Source organism: Micropterus salmoides, unplaced genomic scaffold, assembly GCF_014851395.1.
Source record: "Micropterus salmoides isolate LMB-PRFRI ecotype aquatic unplaced genomic scaffold, ASM1485139v1 Ms_hic_scaffold_21, whole genome shotgun sequence".
NCBI lineage: Eukaryota > Metazoa > Chordata > Actinopteri > Centrarchiformes > Centrarchidae > Micropterus > Micropterus salmoides.
Window position 1 is genome coordinate 16,985,666 of NW_024041262.1, and position 14,079 is coordinate 16,999,744.

General features: G+C 40.3%; 1 protein-coding gene across 1 annotated transcript in view; it reads right to left on the minus strand.

Annotated features, from left to right (window-relative positions):
- Positions 1–14,079, minus strand: part of LOC119915822 (testican-2-like) — a 46,174-nt gene that overhangs the window by 4,531 nt on the left and 27,564 nt on the right. The window contains exons 4-8 of the mRNA XM_038735575.1: positions 7,443–7,557; positions 4,093–4,201; positions 3,475–3,589; positions 2,649–2,768; positions 2,308–2,535 (exon numbers count right to left, since the gene is read on the minus strand). Of these exons, the coding sequence (XP_038591503.1) occupies positions 2,308–2,535; positions 2,649–2,768; positions 3,475–3,589; positions 4,093–4,201; positions 7,443–7,557 (687 nt within the window). The remainder of the gene's footprint in view (positions 1–2,307; positions 2,536–2,648; positions 2,769–3,474; positions 3,590–4,092; positions 4,202–7,442; positions 7,558–14,079) is intronic.

Here is a 14,079-nt window from a genome sequence, read left to right on the forward strand (position 1 = left end):
GGTGAAGGTGTTGCAAATGTGCACAGCTGAAATAAGCACTGTAAAAGTGTAGGTTATCAGTGAGATAACATTCGTAAAGACACGTGATCATCTTTTATTTAACAACATGACAACACATAAAATGTCAGGCACACTCATTTAAAAAATGAATATTCAAGCTCACCAGGGGTTTTTAGATGCTTTCTATGAGCATTTTGCCTGACATTTCTCTTAACACAGCACAGTGACACAGTGTCACCATGTAACTCTGTTAATCTGCTTTCAACTTCTACGCTGCCAACAAATGAAACGAGCGTTTAATTTTATTCCTCGAAGAACAGAGCTGTGATCTCAATTGAAGTTCTGCGTCAAAGAACAACACTGAATCGAACCAGACCTTAAACCACCTTTCAGTATTCAAAGACATTTAAAACACCTAGAGATCTAAGATGTGGGGATTGCATGACCTAGTATGACTAGTATAGTGGGTATGCACCTGATATCACTAATTATGACTGCCATGGCGCATTCATAGGTATAAATAAAAAAATTAAACATTTGTAAATTGGTAAAAGCTGAACCTCCTGAATGCACAAACAGATTTGGAGCTTCTGTTCCAAACAGTGAGCTGCATCTATGTGACTGCGTGTTTCACAAAGGGAAAAAAATTGTTTTCTGTGGAATGGCAATGACAGAAAAACTAGGTGGGGGTTGATTTAAGAGAACAGTCTACCTTATCTAAACTCAACGATGCTTTATTGGACTTTTTTGCTAATTATGGACTGATCAAACCAGGTATATTTATGAACTATACTTGAATAGGTTTCCCCCTATTCAAGTATAGTTCATAAATACACCTGGTATCAGAACACCAGATCTGTAGTTGTGTGTGTTGAAGAGCTTAGCAATCGTTTGATGACTACCAGGTGGTAAAGGTCACCACCAGACAAATCAAGTAAACCCAAGCATGCAGGGAGGGTGAACCAGGGATATCTTCCTGAGGCATTGCACTACTAAATTCTCTTACATCCCTGGAAAGGACATAGAGTGTTGTAAAAAGCCTTCATGGTGGAGGTGGCTCCTCAGGGTCACTGGTGCCAACCAAAGAAACCAATGGTGAAAAGCAGTGGTGAAGAAAACCGTCAAGCTGAAGAAAGTCTTTTCAGGCTTCGTTAGCCCAGTGGAACCCTAATTCAGGTAAGGACTGCATTTTCTACAGCATGGTGGAGAGACAAAACTCAGTTGTGGGCAGAGCTGAGTGAAATCTTCCAATTTGCCAGAGAGTGATTCTGGCAATCTGTCAGATGACTCAGATAAAAGAGGTGTTGCCCAGATTGTTCTCAGTGGGGGAACAGAACTGCTGATCATGTCTGCGAATATTGTTGGAGCTGGAGAGGCAGTGGAAAAATAGATGAATGGATGGCGAATTTAAGCATAAGTTTGCACAAACTGCCAAAGGTTAAAGATAAGAGAAGCAACAGACAACCAGGATGTGTTTTGAAGATGTTGATTGGGCTGACAAATCCTGCTTCAAAATAACTGCCTGTAGGGTTTCAGACTTCAGGGAATAGTTTGACATTTTGGGAAATGCACTTATTTGCTTCCCTGCGGGTAGTTCGATGAAAAGATTGATACCACTCTCATATCAGTGGGATAAATATGGAGCTACAGCCTGGAGGCAATTAGGTTAGGATAAAGACAAGAAGCATGGGGAAACAGCAAACCTTTCTCTGTCCGAACCAAGAAAGGTCACTAATTAACACGATGTATATCCTTTGTTTGATTTGTATAAAACAGAAATGTAAAAATTAAACTGTGTTTTTAGGAGTTAAATGCTGTAATTATTTTGCTTGAGAGTTGCTTGTAGGTGTATTCTTGAACTTTGGACACAGCCAGTTGAAGAACTAGCTCTTTCCCCCCTGCTTCCATTCTTTATGCTAAGCTAAACAATTCACATCCTGATTCTAGCTACATACTTAATGTAAGTGTGGTATTAATAAGCATATTTCACTACAAACTATTCCTCTAAGGGTACCGTTACTTCCCTGAGGTTGAGGTACAAATGCATAAATACAAAATAGAACAAATGTCTGGTGACAGTTTGGTGATGAGTTATTAAAGATATTTCTCATTTGTTTATCCCTTTTCATAGCAGCCATAGCAGAGGCTTGTTTTGCCAGTGGTGGCGAGGAGGGTAGAATAAAGTGACACCATTGCATACCCTCTGTTTCCCTGTGATGATGTAACCGTTGCTATTATTTCACCCATTTCAAGATTTGACTCAAAATAGACTTTCTATGCTTCTTCAGTGGAGGTCTCTTCACTCACTTTCTCTCCAGAAGCAGAGGCACCACTCCGCCGTAGAGACCTTCCCATCCTTGTAGCTGTCACAGGAGTTAAAGAAGGGTCGGATGCAGACCTCGTACTTGTCCAGGTTAATAGCCGCCAGCTCAGCTTGGTCCAGATACAGGTCACTGTTAGTGTCCAGCTTTGAGAACATCCAGCCGATGGAGTCCTTACAGCTGGCTACAAGGCTCCTGTCCAGCGCTGTCAAACCTAACATGCACAGCATATTAGTTTTTTGTGTTTATACTACATTCCTTTGCATAGATAATTGAGTTGTAAGTTTGGAAGCAGCAGAGAATAAAGCCACTTTGCGAGTTTCTAACCTGAAGCAGTGCCAGCTCCGAGCTTGCCAGAGTTATTCTGCTTGGCATTACCATGAAGGAGTTGGAACCAGTCTCTTAGGCGGTCGCCCAGGTCTGCCACGTCCTGGCCAGTGCAGCTCTCTAAGGAAGGATAAAAAGGGAATCCAAGGATTCACAACTCTAGTAGACACTTAACAGCAATCTGACTCACCTTCATAAAAGCCAGGCAGGGACTCAGTACTGCTTCATATTCCTCTTGCTGATGTACAGGGAACAGAATGAAAGGCACAGGTTTCCCACACTGTAAAGCTGCTGAAGTGAGCTGTTGGATTTTCATGCTGTCATTTATAACTGTATGATCTGCTAATCAAAGAAAACATTATTTTGCAATTACCTCTACTGCAGCAAATTGCTGTTATCCAATAGAAATCCACTTTTCACGCTAAGCACTTGTTCCAGGCTACAGTTGGAAAAACAGGAGTACCATTTCATTCTTTTGATAAACTGGCATTTTCACATGCCTGAGAGCCAATCAATACTGTTTGGCTGCAATGACAGTTAGTGTACACTCTAAATAATTAATTACAACATGATTGAAAGAGCAGTTTAACCACAATGGGGATATTTGGATAATAGTAATCTTTGAAATTGGTATTGATCCCAAACGTTGAGCATTGGGATGATTGGTTCTATGAAAAAACTGGAGTGCTAGCCTACTGACAGCAAGCTGTGTGTGGCCACCAGTGCATCATAACTTTCCTTTTTTGAAATCTTGCCACATGAAGGGGAGGCGTGAATCCCAAAATTAAGATGCAGGAAAATAAGAAGGTGAAGAAAAGGCACTTGCCACGTTTTGTGTCAGTATTCGTGATGGTAATGGGGGCTGTGGCACAGGGGCAAAAGCCAGTGCACATGATGTTCAGCTCTTTGCCTGTGAGGCAGGCCTGCTGCTCCAGCTTACACTGTAAGGAGGGAGAGAGAGATGCAGTTAAAATATTTATGGGGGTGACCGCAGGAAAGAGAGATTGCTCATTCAGATGAGACACTGCACTTAGAGAAAGGCAGCAAGAATGAGCTGTCATTTTCCACTGTCTTCTCATGCAAGGTCAAAATTAAAAACTATACATAAATCAATAAAGAGTCCTGGCAGCAGCCGGTATACGGTGATGCCACTCAAAACAACGTCAGTCATTAATCATATGGCCACGCTGAGCCGGTGCACTTGTCCTCCTGCGTGCAGTGATTAACTGTGCTGCCCTGCTGCGCCCACGTATATGTCAGCGCAGCAGGAAACAGCACTTGACTGGACTCCTCTCATTATTCAAAACGATGACACAGGCACTTTCCATTTCTTTTCAGGGTCTTTATGGTGGCAGAATCCAGTAATAAAGCGAAAGAAGAATCATTTAAGTAAAAAGTTGAGTGCTTTCAAAGAGAGATGCTGGTGCAGAATATTTTCTTTTACCTCAGAGGCGTAGTTGTGTCCATCAGAACCACATACAGGTGAGGAGGCAGTAACAGGACAAGGCTTGCAGCTGCTTTCATGAGCTTCCTGTTGACCTGGCTGTTTGACTCTGAACATGAAAGGAAAAAAGGAAAAGTTAAAATGACTGTCCACTCAAATGAAAAAAAAAAAACGTTCCTCTACCTCTAATAGTATCCTATCTTACCAAGCAGACAGCGTTTTTTGTCTGTGCGATGCTACCAAAATACCTTGTGAACTGCCTCTCACACTTTCCACCTCAGAGGTTTGCTCTACTCTGAGCAAGGTGAATGCACAGGGGGCAGCTGGCTCTGATGGAATACCTTTCCACGTGCTTAGAGCCTGTGCAGAGCAGGCCGAGGTCTTTATGGACATCTTCAATCGATCCCTGGTCCATGTAGCTGTCCCTACTAGTTTCAAGACCACCCTTTCGCACTCACCCCCATCACTGTCAAATGCTTGGAGAGACTAATTATTTCAAACTTCATATTCTGTCTACCTGCTACATTGGATCCACACAAGTTTGCCTATCGCTGCAACAGGTCTAGAGGACAAAATGTCTACGGCACTCCGCTCTGCCCTTAGAGTTGAAACATGTAAGTGCTGTAAACGTGCTGTTTATAAACTTCAGTTCAGCATTTATCACTGTAATCCCCCCAAGCGGATCTCCAAGCTCAGCTAGCTTGGTATCAGCTAACCACTTACCCTCTGCAACTGGACTTTCTGACTAACAGACCCTAGTCTGTTAAGTTAGACAACCTCTCCACCTCCACTATCACCCTGAACACCGGCGTGCCACAAAGCTGCATGCTGAGCCCTGTTCTGGAGTCCCAGGTACAGCACCTGGCTACGTGGTGTGTCAATAACAACACAGGGCTAAACACCCAGAAGAGCAAGGGGATCATCGTGGACTTCAGGAGGGCTGGGAGCCACGCACACACCGCCATCTACATCAACAGAGCTGTAGTGGAGCGTGTGTTACACTTTAAGTTCCTTAGCATCCACATCTGTGATGATCTCCCCCTGCCCCTAAACTCCTCCACCCTAGTCAAAAAGGCACAGCAGTGCATTTACTTATTACAGAGCCTTCAGAAAGTTCACCTGTGTCCCAGAATCAAGGTGGACTTGTACTAAATGCTGTACCATCGAGAGCATCCAAAATGTAATGTAAATGTAATGGGGAAACAGAGGAAGACACGCTGCTGTTGGGTTTTTAAATGCTGTGAGAACCATTTACTTTCACTGTGGTGGGGTGGCAACAGAAACCTCAGAGGCATATATCTAAGATCCTGTATAAATAAAACAAAAATGATCTGCATTATCCGTTAGTATTTGGATACACTGCTTCATAAAATCCCCCATGCTTGCTTTCCTCTCACATGGTGATTGACTTCATGTTCGGCATTAGGCTTTGCAATACAGCTTCTGAGGCTGCTATTAAATGATGCTAGGATGGTTTAGTGTGCTTGCGTTTGTACTTATTACCCATTATTCAACACAGTCTCTCCCCTCTCTGGAGTGACTCTGTAAATGAGGCACTTTGCCTATCGCAGCAGATAGACTTTGCAGGTAGTAATAATTCACTCCATTAATTCTTCTCAGACTGCAACTCTGCTCATTTGTTTTTCACACAGAGTTTAATGAATGGTTGAGGGAAAAGATAAATACTTTTCAGTGAGATTTATTTCAGAGGGTCTTTGTGAAGGGAGGCACATTTGAAATACTATAAACCCCAGTATTAAACTGTATTAAATGGTCAAAATGTAAAAGTATTTTTTAAATACTTTGTCCTATTGAATAGTTGTCATGGTTTCATAGGAAGTAGGGGGTCCAAGGGGAGATTCCCCCCGCCACTTTATGCCCCTGTCCCACATTCTCTGTCCCAAGTGATAAATCGATGTATTCCCGCAAATGCCCCAATACTGCACTTACAGTAAAAAGTAAGTCCACTCTAAGACAAGCAAGGTAACCTTCAGCGTCCATATGAGATGTCTTTTTAATATGTGGTATTTATGCAGTTTGGTTAGATTTAGACATGAAAAACTACTCAGTTAGGTTTAGTAAAAGATCGTGGTTTTGGTTAGGTATAGGCACCAAAACTACTTGGTTAGGTTTAGGAAAACATCATGTTTTGGGTTTAAATAAGTACATTACATGACAGCGGATGGGTTATATTGGAGTTACTTGAAAGCCAAGCGGACAGTTTGTCAGGCTTTATCAAAGCTTTTGTATTTGACACCCTAGGATAAGATCGGGACAAACGTTTTTGATGAATATGATGCCGACTTGCAAGTGCAAATCAATCAGCCATAACTAGTGTTATCATAGCTAAGGTACCTGGAAAACTACTTTGTCCAACTTTATTGGTTAACTTCTGAGTTGATGACATGTTAATTTTAGTCTGGCTTAACTACATAAATGTATGAGCTCACAAACTGATGATCCATGTAATTTTAACTAATCAAATTAAGTAGTAGTGGCTTCATTATTAATTAAAACTGAGACCGGGAGTTCATGACACATCATGCATTTGATTAGATAATGATGAGTTATGTATTAGTTAAGCATTAACTATTCATAAGGTATGCACCTTTGACTTTAAGTGTTACCCATTAAGCTGGCATCTCTTTTTTTGTTTGTCTGTTATGATTTTAAATGTAGCCATGTTTTTTAAAGACGTTCTATGGAAGCAAATAATGGGCATAAATATTTGAATCTAATAAGCAACTAAATACAAAATTTTGAAGTTTAATCACTACTAAATAATAAATACTACTAACACTGCATTTATAACACAGACATATTGTACATTAAAAAACATCTAGCTTAAGCATGTTCAAATTGCTCAAATTCAGTGATCTCAATTTAGATCTACAAATTTAACTTAAGTCAAAAAATTGGCTCTGTCAAATTCAGAGCTATTTCAGTGTCATAAATTCAGTGGCATTTAAATTTCAACATTAAGTATTTAGTATTCATTAAGCCTCAAAATTAGTCTTTTATTTGCTCATAAAATTCACATTTTATGACCATTATTTGCCTCCCTAACTGTCTGTGATCAGTTTTACCACCTTCCATCTACACAGTTAATTAGTCATTGTTCAGCATGAGTGTTTTAGCTGAAATGACATCACTCCTGACTCATGACACTCTCTGGCCCGGTTACTGAGTTTAATCAATAGCTTTCCAACCAGACACTGAAAGGCTTTTAACTAACACACGGTTAACGGCTGTTAATGCCAACGCCATAGAAATGTCTGTCCTGTCCACGCAGAAATCTTAACAGTGCCAACATGTCCTGCAAACACAAAACGGACCAGAGTTCCACCTACCTGTGCTCTAGTTTTTTGCGATTGACACACATGGCCCTCTGGTAGCCCTGAGCGACGCACACCTTATGGCGGCTGCACTTCACGTTCTGGCACGGGTCCTTGGTGGTGTCCACGGCTATGAACACAAAACAACAACACTGAGAATCCAGAGGTGTCAATCACAGCAGAGGTGTTTTGCTTTAATTCTCTATTTCTGTCACCTTCAGGAGGAAAAATACAGAGCTTCCGGCTGTTTTTTATTCGTTTTTTGACAGGGAATAGATTGATAGCAAGTACCACCAAAAAACCGCAGAGGAAAACAGCTATTTTATATGCTGCATAATCAAGTTCTGCATATTTACACCATTTAAAATGATCTTGCATCCTCACAAAACTATCTGTTACTCAGGCGTATGCAATAAAAATCATGAAATATAATGAAAAATGTTCTAGCTGTGTGCACAAATGAGTCCATTGATTTTATAGTCAGCACCGCTGAAAACATGGACGCCTAGCTGTCATTAGTGAGGCAGCCCATCGTCAATAGTACTGCCTGCAGTCTCCAACGGCTGTCTATGATTGCAAGAAAACCTGACAGCACTGATTGAGCATCTCTTTCTCTCAGCTTGTCACATCTCACTTCCCCCATGTCAACTTATCACTGTCTCTCTCCGTCTTGCCTTTTCTCTGTCTCACACAAACACACACACTCCATCTTTGTCTCCTACGTTTCCTTTCTTTCTTCCCTCCCTTCCTTGCTTGCTCCCCCCACATGTCTCTCCATCTATGGAGAGTTGAACTGTTCAATGCTAACCTCTTTTTTCTACTGATAGCCTGAGATGGAAATAGCACCGTGTCCTCCACCTTCCTCAGCCTGTGGTCACACCGTCCCAGTCCATTTACCACCTTGCCGAAGAGGCTGCAGAAAACTTAAAGGCTTGGATAAATTTAAGATTGAGTGGCAAGTGGCAGTCGGTGGGAGAAATTTAAGTTGTGAAGTCCTGAGTCAGCTTTGAGCAGCTGCTTTGTAGTCAACACGGTCAACAGACAAGGTGGCTGCCAGCCAGATGCCCACAAATCCAGAGACTAGGTGATACTCTGATGCTACAGCAGGAAGGTATGAGGGAACAGTAGACTTTTATAGAATCAGTGGATGACAAGAGTTGGTAGGAGGCTGTGTGCAAGGTTTGATACTAAGCTGATGACTGGAGTTTATAAAGAGCCCAAGTTCTGCACCACTTCCAAGCTAGCTTGTGATCCACTAGCCTTTTGACCACAATGCATTTTAATTATGTTGGGTATGTGTTTGTCATAGTTCCATACAAACAAACTTCTGGGATACCAAGCCTCCATCCTCAACACTTTATATGTTGTGATTCCCTTACACAGTGTTCAACATATACGTGAGTGGGAAAATCTTATTAGTGGATTGATTTTGGTGGAAAAAATTGTGCGTTCTTCTAGCGTTTCCAACACCTACAGAAATTTAACTAATTGTTGACTAATAGTTAAGAACATGACACAATAATGTATTACCACATGCACAACAATGGAAAATCGTTGCTCAAAGTGCTAAAACCCACTCCTTGAGTTTGCTTCAGCCCTTTAAATTACTGCGAATATACTTCGTCTTAGTCTTTTTTTACAGTTTCAACTCTTCATGTGCAATTTATATGCCAAAATGTCTCTCACCCAGTGTTACTCTCTTTGCGACAGGACTTATTCATTTTAAATAAATAGCTCAAACCCGCAGAGTAGTCTGACCAAAAGTCTAATTGACTCCCTTGTTATCTGAGCTCTGAAACTCCTTGCCATTTCTACAAACTGTCAAAGACTGCGCAGACAGTGGTTTTACTAAACCACCCTACGCAAACACTTTATAGTGGAGACAGGAGATATCTGTGGGACCAAGAAACTACCTATGACTATACAACAAGCAGCTGGATAACAGGTAGTGTAGTGAACACTACTTGTCCAGACTGCTGAGGTCATAAATGGGGCTGGGTATCTCAAAACCTGACAGTAAAGTTTGAGTTAGTAGTTGATACAGTTTGCTTAAACCTTAGGCCATGATCCAAGGAAAAAATTATTTGTCTTTGGAGCAGATTCTGGCATTTCTTAAAGGATAATTCCACACAAAATAGTTTTCAAGGCAAGTAAGATTATTAGACTGGGTATAGTAAATCTCTTTAACATTGCAAGATGGTTTAACATTTCCACAATCTTCTGTTGAAGTTCTGCACTTACATGAGTAAAATCTTCAATAGAGTGCGTATATTTTGATGCATATCTGGATACAGATGCAGATTAAACATTTCTAAACATTTTCATTTATTAAAAGAACAAATTTAGAGGACTGTTAAGACCTGGGACTTCTTTTTAGTTGCATTAAGGTTTTCTTACGTATTAGTTTGTCTAAAAGGCTGAAACATGATACTGAGGCTATTTGTGCCCAACATTTAATAGCAAACATTTTTTCAGCTTTCTTGCCAAAACACGTGTTACCTCTGACATAAGTGCAGTCATTGGAAGATGAAGACGGGGGTTTTGGATTAAAGAGCAGCAGACCATGATCCACCCGGCCCAAACAACCAGACCAGGCACCACGGCGGGTGCGGTGATCGCTCAGAGGAGAGGAAAGAGAGCCAGGAGAGGAGCCATGCTGGCCCAGCTTGGATTTAATTCTACTCCTAGAGATACGGTTTGGACAAAATGGGACTTGTAGTGATAGATAACGGAATTCAGAGACTGTTGTGCCCACATCGTTACAGAGACCTGCCCCATCAACCTCCCAGATCAAGCACTCGGCAGGTGGTCCATGTCCATGGTGGCTGTGAGCGCAAGACTCCAGCAAGATCAAAGGAGGTGGACTTTGTGTTTTACTTAGATGATGCTTGGTGCTCAAATGCAGTCAAGATGGACTCTGTTTCCCAAATGTCAGACTGTTTATTGTGAAGATGAAACTTTGATGTTATCATGTGTTTGCTGGTGTTTACATTCACCCCAGATGCAAATTCAAAAATGCACTGTGGAATGTTTGGGGTGTATACGTGTAGCCTATGTAAATAACTGTATATACTGTTTTCTTTTAATTTATATGTTAACATATTTTAATATAGGCCTACACTTAATAAGTTGTGTGTGTAGCGTGAAGGAACTACAAAATTCGTTTAGTTATGCAGCCTTGTGCTGTATAATGACTAATAAAACTACCTTGTACCATGTACCTTGCAAATACAGTACAATAGTACTTTCAATATGAACAGATTAAAGAGATCCTGTGCTGTGTTTCTACCTCTGTAATACCTCGAGCAACAGCGGTTCATAAAACAGAAGCTAACTAAAAAGTAGAGCAGGACTTCAGCTGTATTAGTATAAAAATATATTATCGTAATTGAATTACAAATGTGGTTAACAAAGTTCCACTTCTCAGTGGTGAAGAAACTCATAAAAATACAAGACATAGCATTTAGGCTCAGCAGAGAAGCTGAAAGACAGATGGCTGGATTCTGGCAGTGCTGAATAAAACCGGAAAGTCACTCCATATAAAATATTTTGTGACCACTTGACTTTTATTCTCCTCATCTGTTCTAACAGGTATTCTACTCTGTCATGATTTAAACCCAGCGGCTTAACAATATCCAGATGGCACCACTGATGGTACATTTGTCTGTTATTTCTCTTTTGATTGAAGACATAAAACCTCCCAAAAATCACCCCAAACTGTCACCATACACATCATTCTGACGATTTCTTTATAAAACACAAAGTAAAGACATCTCATATTTCCAGTATGCCTCAATGCACTGCATTTTCTTTTTAGTGAAACTCATCACTCAGGTTTCTTTCTTCTGGTTTATCCATACATAGACGGTATATTTTGTTAGTCAGAGAATGACGTTTAACAGCTAATTTTGTTAACAAAGGTTCCAGTGGAACATAAACTTTCATGGGAGCAGGGAACCACACTAAATCGTTTTTTTTGTGAGGTAATATACTTTAAATTATTCCCCACTTTCTTCTGTGCCATTTTATAATTTTTTGGCCATACCACATCTACTGGAGGAATCAAATAAAACTAGAAAGCACTCAGGGAGCACATACTGGTACCAAAGCTCTACAGTTCTCTTTATGTGTTAGTTTAATAATACTGAACGTGGATCTGAATCTGGAAACATATACTCATATACTCATATACTAATGTTGAGCATGATTTTTCTGATTGTTGATACTGTATGTTCACATGTCATCTACATTTGTAGTTTTTTTTGCACAATTCATTAAAGTGTTTTGTGGTTTACGCCTACATGAATTTGGAATTTACAGGGAAAAAACTGGAATAGAAAAAGACAAACAACTTTTTCCACATATGTCAATATTTAGTGAAGAATGGATGGAAATTCTGATAAGGGTGGTGAAAAATGTTTTTTGACAAAAACTTTGGGGCAGTAGAAAAAAACGAACAAATTGTCAGCTTTTAAGTTGATATGGGAAACTTAGCAAACACATCTAGTAGTTACGGAATAACACTAGCATTAACAATTAGCATTCATGTGGAGTTGTGTTTCTGTCCAAAATTCACTCTCCTTTTAGCCCAGTTTTGGTCTCCACCAACTACAGAGATATACATCTGGCTCTTTAGCTGCTAAATACTCCACTTCATCAGCTAGTCGCTTACTTCATCTGTCTGTCATTTGGGTCTGGGCAGGTAGTGTACAGCGGCTTTATTAGAGCTTTATTGCTGAAAACAGCTCCCTGCTGGGCTGAAAAAATGGCACTGATGAGAACGGTGAGAGTGAACCAAAACAGTAACCCAAACATTGAGCTGAAAAGCGCTAAAACACTCTGTAGAGCAGTGAGGAACTGCAGAGATGATCCTTTTCCCATTACAAAAAGTAATTTGACCCTTTGTCAATACAAAAATGTCTATTATAGCAGCTTTAAAGTCTGTTGCGTTTTATGAATTCATCTTAAACTAGGGAATAAATTTGCTTTTATGCCTAACAGTTCAGGAGGAGACAGCCATATGTTAGTGTTGTTGGATGTGCGTCTAAACAAAACTACTCTGTAAATAATTTATCAAGTTAATTGGTTATCAAAAATGATCATGTTAATTGATGCATGGCCTAACCATTCACTGAATCTGATATTTTCATGCGAACTAACACAACATTGCGTTACTGTATGTTCCCATAGAAACACAGATTGCAGTTTTTCAGTATTGTTTCAGACGGTGATGGCGGCTCTCTCATTGCTCCTATGTTTGGTATTTATGAGCACCTTCAAGTCTGCCTCCAAGCAACAGCTTAAAACCAAACACGTCCCTCACACAGTGTACAACTCCTACATACTGAAAATGAAATCCAAACATAAGATTTAATTTGCATTAAAGATCATGTGTGCTTTCCACCTCGCCTGCTCTCCTGTTTGTTGTTAATATTGCGTTGCATTGAGAATTCATCGCAGGGCCAGGACGTGTAAGAACCATCATGGGTTTTAAATCGTCCTGTAATCATGTCAACAAAGGCGGTGGGACTCCACTAAGCCTGTGTCCAATCTCTGTGAGATTATTATTATTATTACTCTGCGATCAAAAACACAACATGGCTGCCTTCTCATCCAATATTAGCTTTCTCCCTGTTGTCGGTGCTCACATCTAAATTCTCTACTGAGCATGAAGCATGCAGTTAGACAGGATCCTCCATCAAAGGCCTTCATCCACCATTTGTTTTACATTCGAATCGTCAGGGCGTGCATTTAATAAAGTACTTTAGTGGTTCTGGACAAAAAAAGAAAAAATTCAAATCTGCAAAGGAGCTGGTAAGAAATAGAAGAGAAAAGATTAAGCACTGATATTATTTTAAAAGCATCAAAGAGATTGGCCCATTTGACGGCTTTAAGTAAATTAGTTTCAACTGGATTTGCAATTACTGTCATCTTAGAAGACTTTTGTATCCTTCGATTTAATTGCTGGTCGCTGTGTTAAAACAGCTTTTATTCGAATCCAATGGAAGAATGAAATGATTTACTTATAATTAGAAAGGATATAACACACAAGTTCACCTCTAATTCTTTTCATAACACATCATGTCTAGAGAATATCCTGAAGTTGTTGTACAAATGGAAGCATAATCACAGTCACTTCTCTGTGCATAAAAGAAGTTTCATTTATCTGCTAAAATTAAGGTTGTCAAAGGTCAAATATAGCAGCCCCTCTGTTAAGTCAGAGCAACAGGTACCTTATTGTTTTGGAATGGCCCTCAAACACAGAGAAGACTCTGCAGAGCTGTGCTGACGTCTCAATCAGTTCATTTAAAAAAAGCACTGGATGTGTTTGAAGTCTCCTTTTAGGTCTTTTGTTCTATCCAGGGCTTGCAGGTACACCTTGTCGGGGTTTCTGCTGTCTTGTTGAATTTGCAATGAAGAGGACCCTGATCAATTAGGTCTACAGAATTAGTCCCAGTGGGAGCTGGGACGGGGATGAAATCAATAGTATTCAAATGAACATCGCCCACACTATAGCAAGAGAGGCGTTTTCTTGAGACTACATTATTTATTCCCCCTCTTGTAAGAACAGATGACTGGGAAAACGTCTGGAGCTGCTGCTTCTGCTTCTTCACATCTGTCTTCTTTGATGCAAGTCTTCATTGTCTTTTAA